At 38.6% G+C, this 20,474-nt stretch overlaps 1 protein-coding gene across 4 annotated transcripts in view; it reads right to left on the bottom strand.

The window, feature by feature from the left end:
• Positions 1-12,798: 12,798 nt before the first annotated feature.
• ebf2 (EBF transcription factor 2) overlaps positions 12,799-20,474 on the bottom strand; it is a 30,438-nt gene continuing 22,762 nt past the window's right edge. For 2 of the 4 annotated variants that reach the window (XM_041998323.1, XM_041998324.1), the window contains exons 7-16: positions 18,831-18,912; positions 17,240-17,381; positions 16,593-16,723; positions 16,266-16,392; positions 16,073-16,161; positions 15,895-15,960; positions 15,052-15,226; positions 14,772-14,954; positions 14,505-14,675; positions 12,799-14,327 (exon numbers count right to left, since the gene is read on the bottom strand). In XM_041998323.1, the coding sequence (XP_041854257.1) occupies positions 14,296-14,327; positions 14,505-14,675; positions 14,772-14,954; positions 15,052-15,226; positions 15,895-15,960; positions 16,073-16,161; positions 16,266-16,392; positions 16,593-16,723; positions 17,240-17,381; positions 18,831-18,912 (1,198 nt within the window). In that variant the 3' untranslated portion in view covers positions 12,799-14,295. Of the gene's footprint in view, positions 14,676-14,771; positions 14,955-15,051; positions 15,227-15,894; positions 15,961-16,072; positions 16,162-16,265; positions 16,393-16,592; positions 16,724-17,239; positions 17,382-18,830; positions 18,913-20,474 lie in introns of all 4 variants that reach the window. The other 2 variants (XM_041998321.1, XM_041998322.1) reach the window with 1 other exon arrangement.

Raw genomic sequence — 20,474 nt, 5'->3', positions numbered from 1 at the left:
AGCATGTATATCATCTAAACCTGTGCATAAATAAATAAATAAAATGTAAATTCTTATTTGAGCAAAATTACAAAATGTTAAGTGTTTAATATAATTTTAAAAATTACTACTTAAAAAATTATAAAAACAAAGTGTAATTTATGATTATGGCTTCTTCATTGCAAACACAACTTGACAACTGTGTGTGTATTGTCTCACAGGGTCACACATGTGCATAGAGTAGAAGACAAATTAATTCCACAAACTGCTGGTGTCTAAAGGCTGCAAAACAGATACACAACTAAATCAGGTTGTGTTCATGTATCTGTATACAAGTTTGGTAGTTTATTTAAATCATGCTTGGATCTTGCTACGAGTTGATTTCAGGAACTGATAGTGTATTTTTACCTCCACCTTGGCAGAGGTAATGCATTCTGCACCATTGGTTTTTCTGTCTGTCTGTTAGCAAATAATGGACAAATTCTGAAGAAATTTTCTGAAAATCTCAGAAATGACATAAGGAACAAGTGAATCGATTTTGGGGGTGATCTGGATCACCGCCTGGATCCAGGAACTTTTTAAAAGAGATAGGGATAATTTTGTAATTATGCCATTGCCAACAGCTTTGTGGAGGTCTATGATCTCTGAGTGCTTCTAGTTATTTTATATAACAACACAAACCAGTGTACCACCCTGCACAGTTTATATTTCCCTGTTCCAACATATGTGATTCAAATGAAGGATCAACTCTGAAGCTCATCAAGTCAAACTGCAGAAGTCCATCAATAAAATATTTATTTGACAGAGGTGTTTTGAAACACAGAAAAAAATTGTACAATACAGTAGGTCCTCAGGGCAACGATAGAAAAATGCTGATCTACAGAACATATTAATGATCAGTTGAATTATGGGTTACTTTATAAAACCACTAAACTAATGCACTTTGTACACATCAAAATGTTAAGCCTTATTTGCATTGGTTCCCAAAATGATTATAGCAGGGACATCAGGGTACTATTTGAATAAACCACACACCTTGTAGAGATACTCTGTTTAACAGTTGCTGATTTCACTCTGTGTCAGTATTTGTACAGCATGAATGTAGGAGGTTTCATGTTTATTTACAGAACAGCTTGGTTAGAGGTCAAAAATGTCATCAGAGTCCCATGAGTGGTGTAGGCATTTTATGTGAGAGTTGATGAGAGAAAACATGAACACACACGTTAACATCTCACACAAGGTCCTATGAAGTTATGATAATAAAACAAGTTTACTCAAATACAAAAGCTGGTCATTTGACAAGCTTACTTTCTCTATCTTATTTTCCTTTTTTGGCATTCTAGGAAAAATGCAATGAATTTCTGGCTCTTACTCACTACTTGCATTATTATTTTTAGTCTATATCTTATTATACAGACAGGAACATTTAACTCAGCTTTTTGACTTCATTCTTTTATAAATCCCCCATCATCCAGCAAAGTTTCAGGTGAAATCAATCACCTTGCAGTGAGGCCAGTATTACCCACCATACCACTGCGCAGCGAGTTGTGACTTTTTAAATATATAAAATCATATAAAATGTTTAGTGTTTCTTTTGTCTGTTAAAAAAAAAAAAGTTAAAAAAGTTATAACTTTATTAATTACTTTCTGAGGATAACACAGCTTGATAAAAGGATTGAAACACTGCAAGGCATTCATGTGAATGAGGAATTTGTTGACTCTTTTGCATCTTCTGTGCAAAATGGACTAAATCTATCTTCATACCTGAGGTCATGTCAGATATGGAGCCTCCCACAGCAGACTTGGCTGATACACTTCCTTGGATGTGTTCAAATGACACTGGGATAGCTGGGGAAGATCCCAAAGCTGACAGTCAGGCTGATTTCTCCTACTGGAACAGTGCTGGTGCCAGACCAAAGTCATCAACCCCAGCCAAAACCTGGTCTAAAGTTGTTCATCGCAGAGGTAAATCTAGCAGAAAGTGTAAAGCTCCAGCACTCACTCCACCACCTGAAGTCTCACTGCATAATAAATATGATATGCTGACGCCTAATAAAATGAATGATTATGAATGCCTTGCAAGGATCAATAAAAACTTGAGAAATTGCCCTAAAACTCAGTCAAGGGCTAACCAAACCATGAGAAGAGGCCAAAATTTCACAAACAGGAGGACTAGAAAAGCTATGACGCCTGACACAAAAAGAAATAGATTGGGGACTCCATAACAGCATGTGCGAAAGGCAAAGACAGAAAATCTAACTTTTTCTGATGCATCAGTCAGGGAACTGATAGAGATCTTGCCGACAATTCTGTCTTCACGTCCATAAGGTATGAAGATTATTGTCCACACAGGGTCTTTTGATATTCTGAGGAGGAAAACTGGCTCTGAGATCCTGAAGAAAGACTTTTCTCTGCTGTTGAGAGACTGGGTCAGTTTGGAGCACACCATGTTTACATGTCAGGACCCATTCCTACAGCAGGTAAAGGAATTGAATTTTTCAGTAGACTTTTTGGCCTGAACACATGGTTATCAAACGCATGTATCACCCATGGGATAACGTTCATTGATAACTTCAATATCTTTTGGAACTGTAAGGAGCGATTCAGACCCGATGGTGTGCATCCAAATCTAACTGGGTGCAGATTACTTGGTGCACACTTGCGTCATGCTGTTGGGATGGCAAACCCAAACATGAGTGTACAGATAAGAGCGAAGGACACAGCAGAGAAGCGATCACCTCCCAGCTCTCCCCCCTCACCAGACCCTCTTCTCCACATCGCCCAAGGTCTTCAAAGGATGTCTCTATCCTGGTCTGAACCCCAATGACCACCATCTACTAAGAAATACAGGGCTCCCCCTCCTCCCCTTCCTCTTAGATCATCTGTCCTGGCAGAGCAGGGCATGTGAGGATGTGCAGGAGGTTCACAGAGCAGCAGCAGAATTCACAACAAAGATAACGTGCCATGATGCGTTCAGGGTCCTTGCTTTGCTACTACTGACAGCTGTTCTGAGATCAAGCCTGGACCCAGTAGGATTCCTGTGTTAGTAAAATAAGGAATCAAACACAGTCAGCTTGTGGGGTGAATCGATCTAATCTGTTAACTATACCTTGTATAACTCAGAATACAACAGAGACCAGTGTAAACTTCATAAAGCTAGCTGTACTTAATGTTAGATCTCTGTCCAACAAGTCACTGTTAGTTAATGACTTCATCATTTCTCACAGTTTAGATTTTCTTTTTTTGACAGAAACATGGTTAAAAGACAAGTGCTACAGTTCTTAATGAAACAGCACCCCCTCATTTTAGTTTTATGAATAAATGTCAAAACAGGAGGAAAGGGTGAGGAGACGCTGCCTTATTTAAAGATTCATTCCGGTGACCTCTGGATCATTTCAGTCTGAAAGTCTTGAATGTAATGGATGCTGTTGCACCAATAAATATCAAGAGCACCTTGAGCGAACAGAAAACACCATGGAGAAACACTACTGTGGCCACGAGCCTAAAAAGAGAATGCGGGAAAACTGAGCAGAAGTGGTGGAAAAATAAACTTCAAATTCACTATGAGCTGTACAAACAAAGCCTGTGTAACTATAACAATGAGCTGTGTAAGGCCAGTGTTACGTAAGGACTCCAGGAATACCAAGGAAGGTTAACAGGTTTATTTAGGAACAGATATACTGAAGATAAACATACTGTTACCAAATGCAGAGGTGAAGAATCTAGCAGGGGCGTGAGTCCAGGGTAAGTGGATTAAGGTCCGACAAGGAGTGACTGAACTGGTGGAGTATATAAGGGCTAGTGAGACAATGGGGAACAGGTGTGCCAGGTTGGGTGGATTGGAGAGCTGGGATCAGGGACAGGTGTGGAGAATCAGGGGAGTGCTGGAGAATCAGGGGAGTGCTGGAGGAGTGGCAGGACAGACTGTAACAGCCAGAGAGCTGCATTTATCTGAAATTATTAACAAGAACGTCAACAACTCTCACACTCTGTTTGCTATGATTGAAAAACTTGCAAATCCTCCTATACAGATAAGCCCAGAGCTCCTTTCCACTGAGAAATGCAACCAATTCACCAACTTTTTAGCCCAAATACGAAAAAAAAAAAAAAAAAAAACAATTAGGCAAAATATTAATTCCACACAGTCACACAAGAAAACTAGTCTGTGTCTAAAACCTGGAAATAATTCTGATGTCACAATTTAAAATGGTTGATTTAAAAATCCTACAAGAAACAGTTTGGCATTTGAAATCAACAACATGCACTCTGGACATGATACCATCTGACTTTTTAAAAGCAGTTTTTACCTCAGTAGAAAGTGATCTCCTACTTATAGTTAACAGCTCACTGGCATCAGGCATTTTTCCCAAGTCACTAAAGATAACTGCTATTAAGCCACTTCTAAAGAAAAGGACTCTAGATGCCTCTATAATGAACAACTATAGACCTGTCTCTAACCTCTTTTATTTCCAAGATTATTGAGAAAGTTGCATTTCACCAGCTTAATGACTTTTGTCTTTTACATGAAATGTGCTATACAAATAAACTTCCTTGACTAATCATATTCTCATGGAAAAAATATAGACTAAATAATTTTATATGATTTTATATTAAAATTTAATATTCTTTTTTTTATGTACACCTTTAGATGAATATGCAGACAAGTGTTATTGTACATGCACACATTTTAAATGCCAGTTATCTTAGACCATAAGCTGCACAGCAATGCTGTCTGGCAACAGATGCTGACATCAGATCGAGGAAAATCCATCATTGAAGTAACTTTGACACAGTGCATCTGATTTTGAAACTGTCTTCCACTAAACTTCTGTCAAGTATGACAAAGGCTGAAATTGTGATGTGTCTTATAATTAAGTTTTACCATCAGTCATTCACAGAATTTCACATATAACACAGAAAAACTGGCTTTAAGCCCACTTTAATCATCTTGTTATTTAAAAAAAACATAGTTTTCAAGACAACATAGTTCTCTTGAAATGACAAAAAACTTAACTTGTTATCTCGGGATAATGAGAAAATTAGCTTGTTTTCACAAGATAACAATTAGAAAATAATCATTTTAGTCAAGCATGGGCACGTTGTGGCCTCCACTGAAAATGTGTGCTCATTCAAACAATTGTTTTACCAAGCAAACATGTCATAGCATTGCATGTTTTCATATGTTACTTATCTTTTACAGGATAAATGCAATTAAAGTTTTACTTTTAAAAGAAAACATTGAACTGTGGATTAAATTAATATTTGTACAAGTTTGCCTGAATTATCTTTATTTTTCTTTTGAAACATCCCTCCCTCATAATATGGATGTGCAGATAATAATATTTATTTAAGAATATTTATTGGAGAATTTTATGCAAGCAGTTTTTTTGTTTCTTTTTAAACATAATTAAACATGTTCCCGTTTACACCAAAGTTAAGCAGTTTTATGTTTTGCATTTGTTCCCTTGCTGTACCGAAAAAGAACCGATCCATGACCTTAAAACCAAGGTACATACCGAACCGTGATTTTACCATTACACCCCTCATAATGATATAATAATAATTAGGTAAATACTTAATTCAATGCAGTGTTGTTTCCACTAATATAATGATTGGGGAAACACTGCAATGCATCCACTTGAAAATAAAGTTTTGAGGTAGTACTATTCATCAGAAAAATGTTCTGTCTGCATGTTATAAGATCCTGTGCAGAAGAAATTCACAGTAAAACAAAAGGTACTATTAAGAGGTAAATTTTTTCAGTATATATAATTTAATATGAGTAAAATCTGACTATTTGACTTTTATTATGCTGGTTTTTCAAAGCAAACCTCCAAATTCATGTGTGAGCGAGAGCGATATAGAGGACATTATCTGAGTGCATTTACAACAGCAATCTAATATTCAACTGAAAGATTTTTCTAACTTGAATTCATATTAATTTATACATTAGATTAGATTATAAATTCTCTATTTTTATGTTTCATTTTTAGTTGACAAAACTCAAAAAGGCTGATTTTTGTTTTTGTTATTATTATTATGGAGCCATTTGTCTATGCTCCTGCTACTGGTCATTCACACAATCACAAAGCTTTCAACATGGTTCTGTAACAGCTCTGTGTTGCTGCTTCACCAATGCTCACCTACATGTGATAGCAATATGCTGCCACATGAGGGCAGTCCCAGAAATCTGTGGAATAATCTAAGGTAAAGTTTTTGTGTTTATTTTGTTTGTTTTTTGTTTAGCTTTTTGTGTCATTTAGCAATACTCTGTGGTGACATGATTCAAAGTGGACAAAGATCGGTTTTTTGATAGAGTAAAACCAAAGTGTTAAAATAATAAACACAGGCATGCACAGCTGTTGTCTATTACTTTAATATTAGTTTCCTATTTGTCATTTATTGTTCCCCCTTATGATAAAAATGGTTACCATCAGCCCACATCTGGCTCAAGAAAACTCCATCAATTAAAATTTGACAAACATTGCATAATTTCTGTGGGCTATATGCTTATGTATTGGTTAAATACTTGAAAATAGTGAGTGACAAACAAATAAAAGTTTGTATATAAAATGTAAACAAATTATTAAAGGTATAGAGTATGCAAAAATACATCACACTGTTTGGGGGGGGGCAGTCAAAACTGGTGGAATAGGGGAAAGATGGAAAAAAAATCTAATATAAAAAGAATTTGCAAGAAATATTAGAGCTTACCAGGAGAAGTTAAATAGTCTGCTGAATGGAAGATCTGCTAAATAACTAGCATGTAATAGGTCCAAATCTGAACTCTCAGAAATACCTCTGCCCTTTATTTATACATTTATTAATTTATTTTTGGTTAATTTATAAAAGTAAAGAATTCTAATATTTCTAAATACATTAAAGTTTGTATTAATTTTATGGAGACACATGAAATACTTTTTATAAAAGTAAAAAAAAGATAAATATCGGTCTTAATCTTGAACCTCAGTCTTGTGATCCTGCAGTTTGAGTATATAAAAACTATCCTTAAGTTCGAATTTAAGGTCTGTGCATATAAAAGGAACCCTCAGAGCAAGCAGCAATACAAAAAGACATCTAAACAAACCCTAACGTTAGTGAGCCTGTTTAAGTTCCAGGAAAAGCTGGAAGTTTGAGTGCACAATCTCACAAGCATGGCTATCCAGGACTTTGAAAACAGAGAGCTTACAATAAGTAAATTGAAGGTGCACTGGACAAAAGAGGTTGTACATTCTGGTGAGAAAATCAAGACACAACTATATCTTCACATGGAAAATACTTGTTTGTTGTATTAAGGCTCAAATTACATTTATCTCAACTTCAAGTGTACTTACACATGTGAACAATAACAATGGAAAGAAGCCAGTGATATTACTGATACATGGATGATTAGGTGTAATATGCTAATATATACAATATATAAAGAAACTGTTTAAAACGGTTCCTGATTTTTATAAAACTGTGTTCCATTGAGATATGGGAAATATAGGGAAAAAAATGAAGATATGCTTCAGGAAATTTTAACAACATGAACTGGGTCAACATCTTCATCTTGAACACATTTCTTGAATTCAATAAGCTTGCCTGAACAGACCCAAGGATGGCCCAGTGAGCAGAAAAACTAAGTAGTCAGTAAGAATGAGGGAGGCATAGAACAAAAATTAAGAGAAAAGAGGAAACTGAACAGGAAGTGTAGAGGAGGAGGAGGCCGGAGGCTGGTGTCACCCCAGCACTCGAGACCCGTCCCCCTGGGTCCAATTCCCTTCCTCTCACTTCTCCTTCCTGTCATTCCTCATCTCCTCTTGAAACCCATATCTCCACGTGTGTGTATTTTTCTTCCGAATATTCCTTGCACATAGCCCCCTTGGACCCCTTCCTTAAAAGAATTTATTCCAAACTCCCCTCAGCTCCATCCATCTTTTCCTCACAGGTGGCAAACCAACGCCACAAAACACAAAACACTTGCCTCAGGGGTTTGCAGAAGTGTATCACTATCAAAAAATAGTAGAAATATTTCTCTGCTTTGGTTCAGTTTATTAACATTAAAGCCAAAAATCTAGCAATACTTTTTTAAAACCCAGAAGCCTCCAAACCAGATACAAGAATACCCTTTGTGTAACGTTAACGTAATTACTGGATATCTTTTACAAAGTATAATCAGAGCCTCCTCCAAAAAAAGACAATGACTCGCTTCGTGACACCAAGCTAGTCCTCACTTTGTCCCAATCTGTTCTTCTAGATGTACAGCCCGCCTCCTCCCACCTGTCTCCTATTCTTCCTTTCTAATCAGGCGTCCCTGCCAATCAATTTGATCACCATGACAACATTTCGTGCAACGCCCCCTCCAAACACCAACATCCCGGCCACCACCCACCCCTATAAACAAAAACAAAACAAAAAAAGAAGCTGAATTCCGACAGCTCAGGATTGATGAGGGGGAGTGCTGTCAAAGGCCAGAAATTAGATTAGGAATGAAGCAGACACACACACACATCACAGCTCAGAGGCAGCAGGTGCTTTTGGTTAAACCTTAATTACATGATCTCTGATTTCTCTAATTGATATGGTAATGACTATGTAATTAATGCAAAAGCAGAAATACCAGCAGCTCCCTTAATGAATGGATTTATTTGATTAGATATCCTTCTGCATATTTATGCAGGCTGGTATACAGCAAGACAGAAAATGTTTGTGTGGGGTTGTTGTCACTGTTGCTACTTGAATGCCTCGACTACACCTTTCACAAGCTCTAGCATACAGATACAAAGAAAAACACTTGTAAAATTACTTTAAACAAACCAAAGTCATAAGAGGGTTTTTACTTTTGTTGCTTTGTGTTGTACAAAACTGGAAAAAAAAAAACAATAAAAAAAATAAAATAAAAAAAATTTTGAAATCAAGCCTTACTTGCTTACAGGTAGGTGGCACTATGGGGCTGTGTCATACTGGAGCCACAGCATCAGTGGGTAAAGATAAATGCTGATAAATGCTCTTCATCTTAAAATTGCCAAAAAAATAGAAAAACAGAAAGTTATTAGTCCCCGACTTAATAAGAGTGGACTCAATGTTTCATTTAAAGCAGCAATGAAAAGCTCCCGCTCTACACACATATGGTCCACACTCTCACTTGTCACAACAAACACACATGCTGAGCTATAACTTCATCACTGGCATCAACTGTGACAACTAGATGTGAGCAGCAATTATTCTTTGCTTGCAACGCTTGAGAGGAGGGAGAGCAGATATTTGGGAAAATGCTCCAGCATAAGAAGTCATCTTCTGGGGATGAGAAATCATTTCTCTTGCTTACTTTGAAACATCCCGACTGCTAGCTGACCTTACTATATGTCTCCATATGTCTTCTCTTCTCTTGTGAGATATCTGTGGGGGCCCTGCTGTTGCATTTGGGGAGTCAAGTAAAAGCACATGTGGAGGGCCCTGACTAGGTGTGAAGAGCTGAGACCTCAGGACTGGTCATCCCTATCTTCCACAAGTCACTGCTCTGTCAGCTGATCTGTAGACAATAACTGTTTCTAATATTTTTTTAGCACATATTTTTCTATTATTATTTAATCTTTTAGATTGCCTCATGTTTTTACACTTTGAGCTGCCTCAAGAGTTCATGTTGGAAAAAGGAATTAAGGGTAACATCAAGGATGATGTTACTTGTTTAGAAAGTTTGGTGACAATGATGTCCTACAAGTCACTGCAGTGATGTTGAATGAGGATTTAGAGCAGTGTTTCCTGCTAAATATGGGACTTGCTGCCTTAAATGTAAGACTTAAATATTATATATTATATTATAAAAAATATCAATCCAAAAGACAGTAAAACACAAACATAAAGAAAAATAAAAGTTTATCAAGCCTCTATATATTTGAACATTTCGTGAGGTGCCGCATAGTTTGCAGAGACAGACAGGCCACAGCTAATATCAGTAATGAATGGTGGAGCGTTAGTTGGTTAACTAACTTACCTCTGAATAATGTGTTTCTTACGGGGCCACTCGGGCCACGGTTGATGGATGGCCTTACAGAAGCCGGGTCAATTAGCCGGGCTGGGTTTCCCTTCATGTAGGCTGCAGACAGCACTGGGAGAGCTCCCACCTCTGTCACGCGAACTGGCTGTAATTAATCACCAGCGCGAGGCCTTCTCACCTCACGCAGCCCCGCGCACAAACAGCCAATACGTATGTTTGGCCAAAATTACATCTCCACTCTTCTAATCTAGCTAATTGTCAATATTGTACCCAAAGGAGGAGAAGGATCCTTAAGCAAAGTGCTTCCCCGCCAACAAACAGATATGTCCTATTGTACCACTGTCACACAACACTGGAGCAGTTCTGTACAACAGTTCAGCAAGCTCACGCGCATTTTACTTAGCTAACCGATAGCTAAGAAAAGATTATTAGATTTGAATATCTGGGTTTGGACATTGCACAAAAAAAACTAAGTTATGAATTATCAGAAACAATTAAAAAAAAAATCTCTGCGTACACTACTGTTCAAAAGTTTGGGGTCACTTCCCAATTGAATCCCATCGCAAAGTGACCCCAAACATTTGAACGGTAGTGTTTATTAAGTTATCTACAACTTTTGTCAGAGAAAATGACAAAAGTCTCTAATAAAAAAATAATTCATGTACACTCGCCTGTTGTAATTTAGAAGAAGGACGAAGAACCTCTAATGACTTATTTAATGTAATTTTCCCTCAAAGTGTAATTTTAATTACATTTGTCACCCAATGAAGCTGTTTCTCTGCAGTTTTGTTGCCCTCCTACAAACAGGGCACAGACTGTTTACAGAGACGTCACTCTGTGTTCACAGAACTCACTCCTGTGGTCTGGACAAAAGCAGCAAGCGAACAGATGAGGTTTGTGTCTGGGGGCTTGGGCTGGGGATCTATGAGTTGCTGCTGTGTTGTGTGTGCATTTTTGTGTGTGTGCAATTCTTATGCATTTGTGAAATACATGTCTGAGTGTATGTGTGTGCACCTATTTGTGAATGCACATGTGTATATGTGTGTGCATAGTGTGCCGTTTTGGTTGGGGGGTAGTCTCATGGGGCAGCTCTGTGTCTGTCCCATCTGCCACCCCACTCTGCTGACACCCAAGGGAATGGAAAAGAAGGGGAGGGGGATTAATTTTGGATAAAAGAATCAGGGTCCATCGGTCTAATGGGCGACAGTGCTGGTTTTGATGATGGACCAAAGGCAAAGGACACTGACTGGGTGTGTGGAAGCCAATCTACCAATCTATTTGACAAAACAGTGGGCCACCCCTGTCAAGTTCTGCATCAGTCTGCCTAATAAGGCACGCACACCCCTGAAATTATCCCTCAAATGAGAAAGGGGTGCACTGTATTTTACACACATCGTCACACACACCCGAGGCTAATGTCAGCCTAATGCATGGCCATGCTGTGGCCAGAGGGCTAATTGGGTATATAAACACAAACATATCCCTTGAGAGGGAAGAAGGGAAAGATTTATTTTGTCCTACATCTATTTTAAGAAAATAACTTAAGAAACTCATCATATTTTATCAGTATCAATAATGAAAGATGACATGGTTGTGCTCTCATCTACCCAGCAGCTGGATGCTCTGATGTGAATGTGTGATGTGGAATGACTTGGTGGCAGGTGGCATCTCATGCTGTCTTTATCCAAACTGTGATCAGAAAATGGTAAATGGCGCCACTGCGCTCACAACAACAGCAATAACAAAACAGTCATGTGGAAGAGGAGCATATGGCTCCTGCACCACTGGGCAGAAGGAGCACTCAGCAAGATGAATGCTGAGGTGCTGGCAACAAAGCTGACTTTAACTTGTCAAATTAACAGGATATCAAAGCAGAAGAGGAGAGATGAGGAGGAAGAGGCAGGTGCCAAGTGTAACTTGATGGTGACACAGACAGAAACAGTTACTTGCTGTCGAGGTCAGATCCCTGACAGTGTCTGATGTTTGAAGTCCACGTCTCTCACTGTCACTACCAAAATACAGTTTGCCCATTTATGTTTCATACAAACACTCACACAACACATGCAGACTTGCATCTACTCAGTGCTACCCTACCCCCTCACTGTTTTGAGGGCTATGTTAATGAAACAGTTGCTGTTTCCTGGCATAACATTAATTACCCGATCAAAATAGAGTGGGTAATTAACTGCCCTTCTTTAGCAGTGCTAATTACATTAGCAGAGAAGGGCCATTGCAAAGGAGCAAAATAGAGTAGAGAAAGAAATAAGAGATGAAGCTGTACTGAACAAAGACTGAAAAGCAATGCAGTAGTGAGGTACATACCTGTATGTGCGTGTGTGTGAGTTTTAAAAAAAGAAAAAGAGACAGAGAGGAAGAGGAAGAGGCCGTGTTTGAGGGAGACTCATGTGGTTCTCACTTGGGCCCCCAGAGGCTTGGTCCTCAGAGAGAAGCAGGCTTATTGGAGAGGAGAGAGATGGGAGGGGGGTGTTGTTTATCTTGACATGCTCTACTCAGTCTTTAACGCTCGCATCACAATTAAGATGCTGCGGCTCATCAGCTATGTATACAAAACAGTGTAACAAGCTGCACGAGCACACAGGTGATGGGCACAGTCAAAAATAGATCCAGTACAACCTTGAGATGTAGAGTCTTGCTGGAAAATCTTGATGTTCAGGACAACATCACATTATACAGTACGTGTGAAATATAGTAGAATTGTGTTTTTGCACAAAATTTACAGTTAAGTGCAGAGTAAGAACTGAAACAACTCTCCACTTTTTTCAATTGTTTTTCTTATTTCTTTTTATTTGGAGCACAAAATATAATTACACCTTAAAATTTACAAATCACATTTGCACCATTTTTGTATTGTTTTTAAAGAAAGATGGCTTTAAAAAAACGAAAATAAATTGCTAATATTTTTTTAAATAAATAACATTGACCAAACTCTAAAAACAAATTTGCAAATGTCATCTACTCTTTGTGTTCTTTATTTCACAACCTGAGAATGTAGTTTGTGTAAATGGTGACAAAAATCCATAAAAGTAGTATAGCGGGATGACAATGAAAACCTAATGCACCAGGTTCTTTTCTTTTGAGCTGCTGTGCTTTCATTTACTGTACTGCATAGAAACTATATTCTTGTACTGGGATACGTTGATAAATGAAACTTTGATAATGAAACTGAAAAATCTCTACCTAGTCATACAAGTTTAAGCTTGCAATGTGGAATGAAACAAAGTCAGGGCATTGGTGTAACAAAGCATGCATTTTAAGTGAAATTAAAAAGAATAAAGCTAACTAACATTTTCCTTTACACAAGGACAATAACCCTCTTTCACTGTAAGCATAACATATACATTTTGTTATGCCATAACCTGCAACAAGGAATGGTTTATTAAAAAAAAAAAAAAAAAAAACGTTTTTTTTTTTTTTACTGAAAAATCTATTCCTGTTGTTCATTTATCAAAGTAATTGGCAATTGTCTAGATAACTTTATTTCAGTAACAGTTGGAAAAGGACCACTTTATTTAAAAAAAACATGTTTATATTATTCCCTAAACTAACTATAATAAGTTAAATTGCTTGTTCTTAAATAAATCAATATATGAATTCATTTCGTAATAACCCATGAAACAAAGATTTTTTTCTTGAAAAAACATAGAGTTCAGAAAAAAAATAAAGGGTCTATTTGTCTGGAATGTAAATTGTCTTCAAAAAGTCTACTAAAAATCAAACAAACAAAAAAACTCTCGCTAGCTCACAGACAGTGTACACACATGCCATTTAAGGTGTCCATACACAGACAAATTAGCACCCTGCTTAAAAGAGCTGCTACATTTTATCCGAGTTGTCTGTTACTTGTCAACACTCAGTGCTCTCACAGCCCGTCCTCTAGGTCTGATCAGGGCCTGCATATATGCTGCAAGAACTGAATACTGCTTGTTGTGATAGTCCAGAGATCAATACAGATCCTTTTGAAGCTTGAGAAGAAATTCGAGGGCGCCTTCCTCTGTTTCCTTTTAGACGTTTTATTACATACACACACATGGCAGTATATGGTTAAGTCCATTTGCTAAGGAGGAGTCTATCTCTAGTTGTAGGTGGAGTATTCTCCTCCAATTGAAGTAGATGGCTGGTCTTTGGATATTTTCATACCCCGTCCGATTCATCCAACTGGATGAAAAAGAGACTAAGAGGTGACAGGTGGGATCATGAAGGGAAGTTATACAAAGTTGCTAGTTATCAATATTCCCTTCTCCCTCTCCCTTCCCCAGTGCCAAAAGAGGGGGCTAAGTGAAGCAGTGGTCTGGGGTAGACTGGGGTCGGGTGCTTTGCTACATCGGGGGAACAACCAGGCCCGTCATCGCTGGAGAGAAAAACATATACAAAATCTATGATTCTGATCAGTCAGGTCTTTCATTATTGTACATCCAGCAAGTTTTTTCTGTCTCGTTCAGTCATAGCTTTCGAGTTGTTAGTAACAGGAGTTAGACTGCATTCGTGAGTTCAGACAGCGGGGTCAGATAGTGAGTTGGATGGCTACCTCTGAAGCTGTTCCCCCCTGAGGCAGGACAGGCAGGGGAGGGAGAGCCTTGGGGCCTGAGGACGGGAGCAAAAGCACTCTTCTGTTTAGCAGCAGAAGGGAAGGAGGAGAAAGGCAAGAGAGATGATGAGGAGCTTGAGCTTCCTGGTATAGTGGGGCTGGAGGGCATTACTGTAGAGCAGAAGGTCAAAGTCAGTGTTTACCCTGAAAATCAGACCATTTGAATTAGTATTGTGGAATTTATTTATGGAGAACATAAAGTCTTACTGTAGGGAGAGCTTGTAGGTGAGGCACTGCTGAAGCCAGGAGATCCAGGAACCCCCAGGCTTGTCATGGGAACTGTTCCATAGCCTCCAGTCATTCCCCCGCTGCCTCCGTAGCTTGACTGCTGGGGAGTAGAAGCTGATGGGTAACCCCTTGGAGATAAACTGCTGGAGTTACGAATGTAACCTGGAGGGAAAATGAATATATTGGATTATTTCTGAATTTTATAAGTGGTAAAAACACAATAGCAGTTTATAGCTAGTTTATGGCTCAATTCACTTACCTTGGCTGCTCTGTCCTGGCTCTCCAATGCTAACTCCTAACTGAGAGGGATAAGAGCCGAGGCCCATGACGCTGCCATGAGCTGGTGAGCTGGGCAGGGCTTGCAGCTGACTGTGTGGACGAGGAACACTGTAGAGTGCTTCAGCAATATCAGCTGCACGTTTCAGCAGCATGTCCTGCAGATAACATACACTGATGGGTCAGTCTCATAGATACAGAAATATAACACAGTTTTGATCAGCCAACAAGATGTTACAGATGTTAATCCTGGCAGGAAACAGAAGTGCACTAATTAATCTCTAAAACTGAGTATGTGTGAGCTACATACAATTAGCCCATTAAGTGCAAGTTACATACAGTTCTGCTGACAATTTTCTGACTCATCCTGGTGCACTCAAGTGTTCTCATTTCATCTGTGGACTGAGAATCAGCTGCCAAACAGTCAGTTGGCTCACACAAACTAAGTACAATGTGGTGTTGGCAGGTTGTTTTACCTAATGAGCTTTGTCCCTGACAGCACAACTTCATAGTGTCACACTTTCTGGCTGATACAGGTTCTTGAAATATCAACTGCAAATCTTTCCAATGCATTTAAAATATCTACAGTTATTTCATACTGTTGTAAAATGGCAGTAAATTTTGTGGCTGTTTGAAATCAATGTGTTAGTTTAAGCATTGCTTGAAAAAAAGGTCAGCAGTGCAGTATTGCATGCTTGACGTTGAGCAACAAAATATGCAAACCTCTGCTGAAGGCATATGTAGGCATATGTTCCATATGCAGTTCATTTTTGATGATAAATATGCAATTTTTTAGTTTTGGGGGCAAAATAATGTGTCTGTTTACCTGGTTGCTGTGTGGATTTCCATACAGGGCCTCTACAAGATCTGCTGCTCTTTTTAAGAGAATCTCCTGCAAAAAAAGAAAAAGGATGATGCCATTAACATCTCAAAACCATGAGCATAACCTCCATAATTCTTTGGAAAATTAGCATGGGAAGGTCCTTGACTTAATAGTCTCTCACCTTTGCTAGTTTTTCTGGGTCACCAGGATGTCGAGGAATTACCTTCTGAAGACGTTGAAACCCATAGTCTATAGTTGGCTCATTAAGGGCTAAAAATTAAAAACATATAGTCTGTTATACTTTCTTTTATAAATTATAATCTAAAATGTCTCAGAATGGATGACAGAGGGAGCACAATAATGCATCTTAATACCTGTGTAGATAAAACGTCCAGGTGCTCCCTTGCAGAATTGTTTCGATTTATAAGACAGTGTGACCTCCACAACCCCGGGGATGTGTCGAGGTGGTGTCTGGACACGGATAGCGTGCGGAGTGATCAGCTGAAGAAAACGCATAGAAACTGTATCACAAACTATCCTTCCTATGCCTTGTAAATATTTAGGCTAACACAATACTGCGGAAAGATTAATTTGTTAAAGCTCATCATAAATCATCCAAATAATGAGACAAGCCATATGCTGTGTTTTTCATTTCACAATATGTGCCATCATTAGTGAGATGTTCTGAAGACAACTTTTACCTCACTCCACACTAACATGCTTCCAAACACCACCTGCAGCCCGTCGAAAAAGTTCTCCCCAATGACTATGACCATGGCCCCTCCGGTGGTCCATCCCTCACTGGGACTGATGGCTTTGATACATGGCGTAGCTGAAGAGGAGAGCAAGAGGTCATATGACTTAAAAATAATGTGATGCAGTACTATCATACACAATACGATGCTATCATATATCATATACAATACTAGAAGATTTTAAATAAATTACGGGATAAGGATGCCGACATGCTTGTGGAAAAAGTAATGTGATGCTTTACTAATGCAAAAATTGCCAAAAGTAAATGAAGAAATGCTTCAGCCATTCTACAAGCATTATTTATCTAATTTTAACACAAAAATCTTTTTAGAAAACTGATGTGTGTTTCTTGGTTTAGAGATTTGACTGACTTTAAATAACTTCAATTTTATTCTTTTATTCTGCTTGCATACAAGTAACCTCAGATAACAAATTTGTTGCTGATGCATTAATTAGATCAGTTACTGACCTCAGTAGACATTCAGTAACTCATAATACCAAAGTAGGCCCTATTTCCCCAAGTGTGAATGATGAAAATATTATGGAAAAAAAAAGGTTAATGGTACATCATGTTGTAGCTTCACTTTCTTACCATATTCCATACTATTCTCCATGGACTCTCCTGGCTCCAGTCTGCGAGCTCTCCGACCATGTTTAGAGTTGTTGTGGACGAACATGTTGTCAGACACCGCTAGGACGTGGCCATCCACACTCACAGTGCTAGATAAGACCACCTGAACAAGAGGACAAGAGCCAGGAAGAAGATACATGAGTGTACATGCAGCACTTGGACAGCATGCTGCGAGTCAAAATCTCAGGTTACAAAAGCAAAATCCCTGTGCAACAATTTGTTTTGTGCTACAGCTGATAGTCATATTTCTTACAAGGTAATGTGGCATGCCCAGGATTTCCATAGTATTTCTGCATTCTGGGGGTGACACTGCCCTCACACTCCTCCATCAGGCCTCCATATGGCCTCTCCTCTGCCTCCAGCCTAACTTTTTGATTCATATAGCATGCAGTGGGCTCATCTTTGTCTCTTCCTGATCCTTCAATGACACCAAACATATGGACCACATCTCCCATTTTAGCTGGTTGTTAAAGTACTGGATGATATATAGTGGTCTTAATGGGATTTTCTGGCTGTAGCATGTGTGTGTCCCTTCTCGCATCTGCCTTTTGCAGATGACAGTTACATTTATAAAATTAGTGAGAGGATACTTGTAGGTTTGTATGCTAAGATATTTGTGAGTATTTCTAAGGCAGATGAGGAGAAAAGTGATGGAGAATTTTGGTCAGATAGAATTAATCATTTAAGATAAATAGCATTTCATAAATATTTGATAATATATATTTACAGTCACATTTTGAAGGACTGTTCAATACTTTTAAATAAACACATGGGGGTAACTTCACAATTTAAGGAGTACAATAAAGAGGAGAAAAAGCATATGTTCCATAGGTGGCAGAAAGGAAGTGAAGCCTAAAGAAAAATAACTGTAAATTATCGATCAAGCAGCAGATTCCTGTCCAGCTCTGATCACCTTTCAACCCAAAGAGGTGAGTCTTGGAGCGCCTGTGCTCATAACTTCTCAGCATGTGTCACATCACAGGAGTTAAAGCAAACATGGTGGGAGACGGAGGGAGCACAAAGAAAGAGAAGGGACAGCGGGTTTGCCAGGAGAAGGAAAATGCCAGACAGAGACCGCTGGTGCTGAAAGACGGCAGAGGAAGTGAGGCGGGAGTGTCCCCTGTGACCACTTCCTGGGTCACGGAGCATGACCTCCTCCATCTGGAGCCAATCATTCAATTCTTGACAACTTCCTGAAACACCTCAACCTATTTCCTGCACCCCAGCACCCCCATGACAGTGTCTCCCACATATCAAACTCTTTTCGTTTGTCTTTCCATCTCTCTGACTCCTTATTGATTTCTAACTTTCACCTTTACCTTTTACCTCTTTTATGTCTCCTCTTGGAAAACTTTTCTAGAGCTTTACCATGTGAGGGTTTATGTTATAAACATTACAAGAAAATAGACTGGATGAGAGATTAAATATTTTAATCACGAACAGAAGAACATCAAGCTTGTGTTTTGTTTATTTTTTTTTTTTTACTACATGTTATCACCTTCTATTTTTCTACTCATGCACAAGCACCCATTCGTATGTGCTCCACTTTTACCTGAAATCTCCTCATATCCCTCGGGTTTCCTGCTGTCTTCAGACAATTCTGGTTACATTTCAGGAAAAACTTCAAGAAAAACCTGCAAAACAAAACAAAAGGATGCATGTTTGTTAATCAGCTACTAAGAAATCCCATGAAAGAATCCTGTATGTGATTATTTGCTTTTCAGCAACACAACAGCAGTCAAAGGAGACATTCATTATTTTTTCCACAGACAGTTCTTGTGTGTGTGTGTGTGTGTTGGTGTGTGTGTGTGTGTGTTGGCCAGAGTATGCGTGTGCATATCTGATTACGGTACTGACATCACAGCTGTTTAGTTTAGTATTAGTGTCAATGTTATTACACTTTAAATCAAGTAATGAGATTTTGAAGAACAGTCCAGTGGAAAGCTCTGTTGTGTTTCAAAGTAAACCAGAGACAGTGATGTATGTGAGCAGACTCAGGGGACTGTGGTATCCCGCAGTGTCGTATTTGAACTCTCACAAGGGAATATAGAAAAAGTAGAGACAACCATGGAGAAAGTGAAATGAGGAGGTGGAAGAATAAAGGTAGTGATACAAGCACATACAGGCACACGTATGGACATGAATTTTTGTTTGTAAGTTTATGTGTCACATTGTTTATGTGAGTTTATGTTTCAGTGTGATAGACTGTGGAGAAGCAGAAGGCGAAAGAGGTGCTGAGAGCCTCTGCTGCACTGGAGAAAACCTGAAAGAAAGGTGGAATAGATGGGAGAGAGGGAGACTAAGAAGAGAGAGAGACTCCAAATCCCAGGTGTACGTAGTTCGGCAACACAGCCAGCTGCCATGGCAACGCAGCTCTGCCGCAATCCCAAAGTCCCCATGCTGAGAGGCAAAAGACAGCAATGGGAAAGAGAAGGCAGCAACAAGAGCACATTCCATCACTGAAATACAGCGAGGAGGAGAAAGACTTGGCAAGCTGAAAGGCATAATGGTAAATACAGACAGCAGGTGCAGGTGAGGATGAGGAGAGCCATTCAAATGTCATGGAGAGAGAAATTAAGCAGACTATTTGTGTTAAATAAAAAAAGTGAGTCTGGAAATAAAGCAGTGTTGTGATATGTGTATTTATGAATCCCAGTCCTTTATTCCATTAGTACATTTACTCAAGTAGTGCACAACAGTACAAGTTTGGAGTACTTGTGTAATTGTTCCATCAGTTAAGTAATATGTTACAAGTACTTGGTGAATAGATAAATTAACTATTAAAAAATTATTATTTCACATTGTAAATTTAATTATATTTGATTAACTTTTAAGTAAATATTTAGAAATGGGCATTAAAGCTGGAGGTAGTCATCAGCTGGTGGTTGTTTGGTCTTGGTGTTTTAATGATGTCATTAAACATGAGGGGAGATACAAATTCAAACAACAGAACCAGTTAAGTGCATAAAGCGATTTTACCCTTAATGGTGTTGCATTTGAATTTGCTGCTTTGCAGCCTAGTGCTGCTTCACAATGTGCCAAAAAGGTTTTCCTGCTCGATGAAGAAGCAAAGCAACCAAGTGAGTTTTCTGTTTTCCAGTAAATAAAGGCTTAGGGGCTATTATGTTCACCAGTATTTTGATAACTGTAATTTAAGTAAAGTGACAGTTAATTGTAATTGATTACATTTATAATG

This window comes from Melanotaenia boesemani, chromosome 11 (genome assembly GCF_017639745.1).
Source record: "Melanotaenia boesemani isolate fMelBoe1 chromosome 11, fMelBoe1.pri, whole genome shotgun sequence".
Taxonomy (NCBI): Eukaryota; Metazoa; Chordata; class Actinopteri; order Atheriniformes; family Melanotaeniidae; genus Melanotaenia; species Melanotaenia boesemani.
The sequence above is the reverse complement of the archived record's forward strand: the minus strand, read 5'-3'. Positions and strand labels throughout refer to the sequence as shown.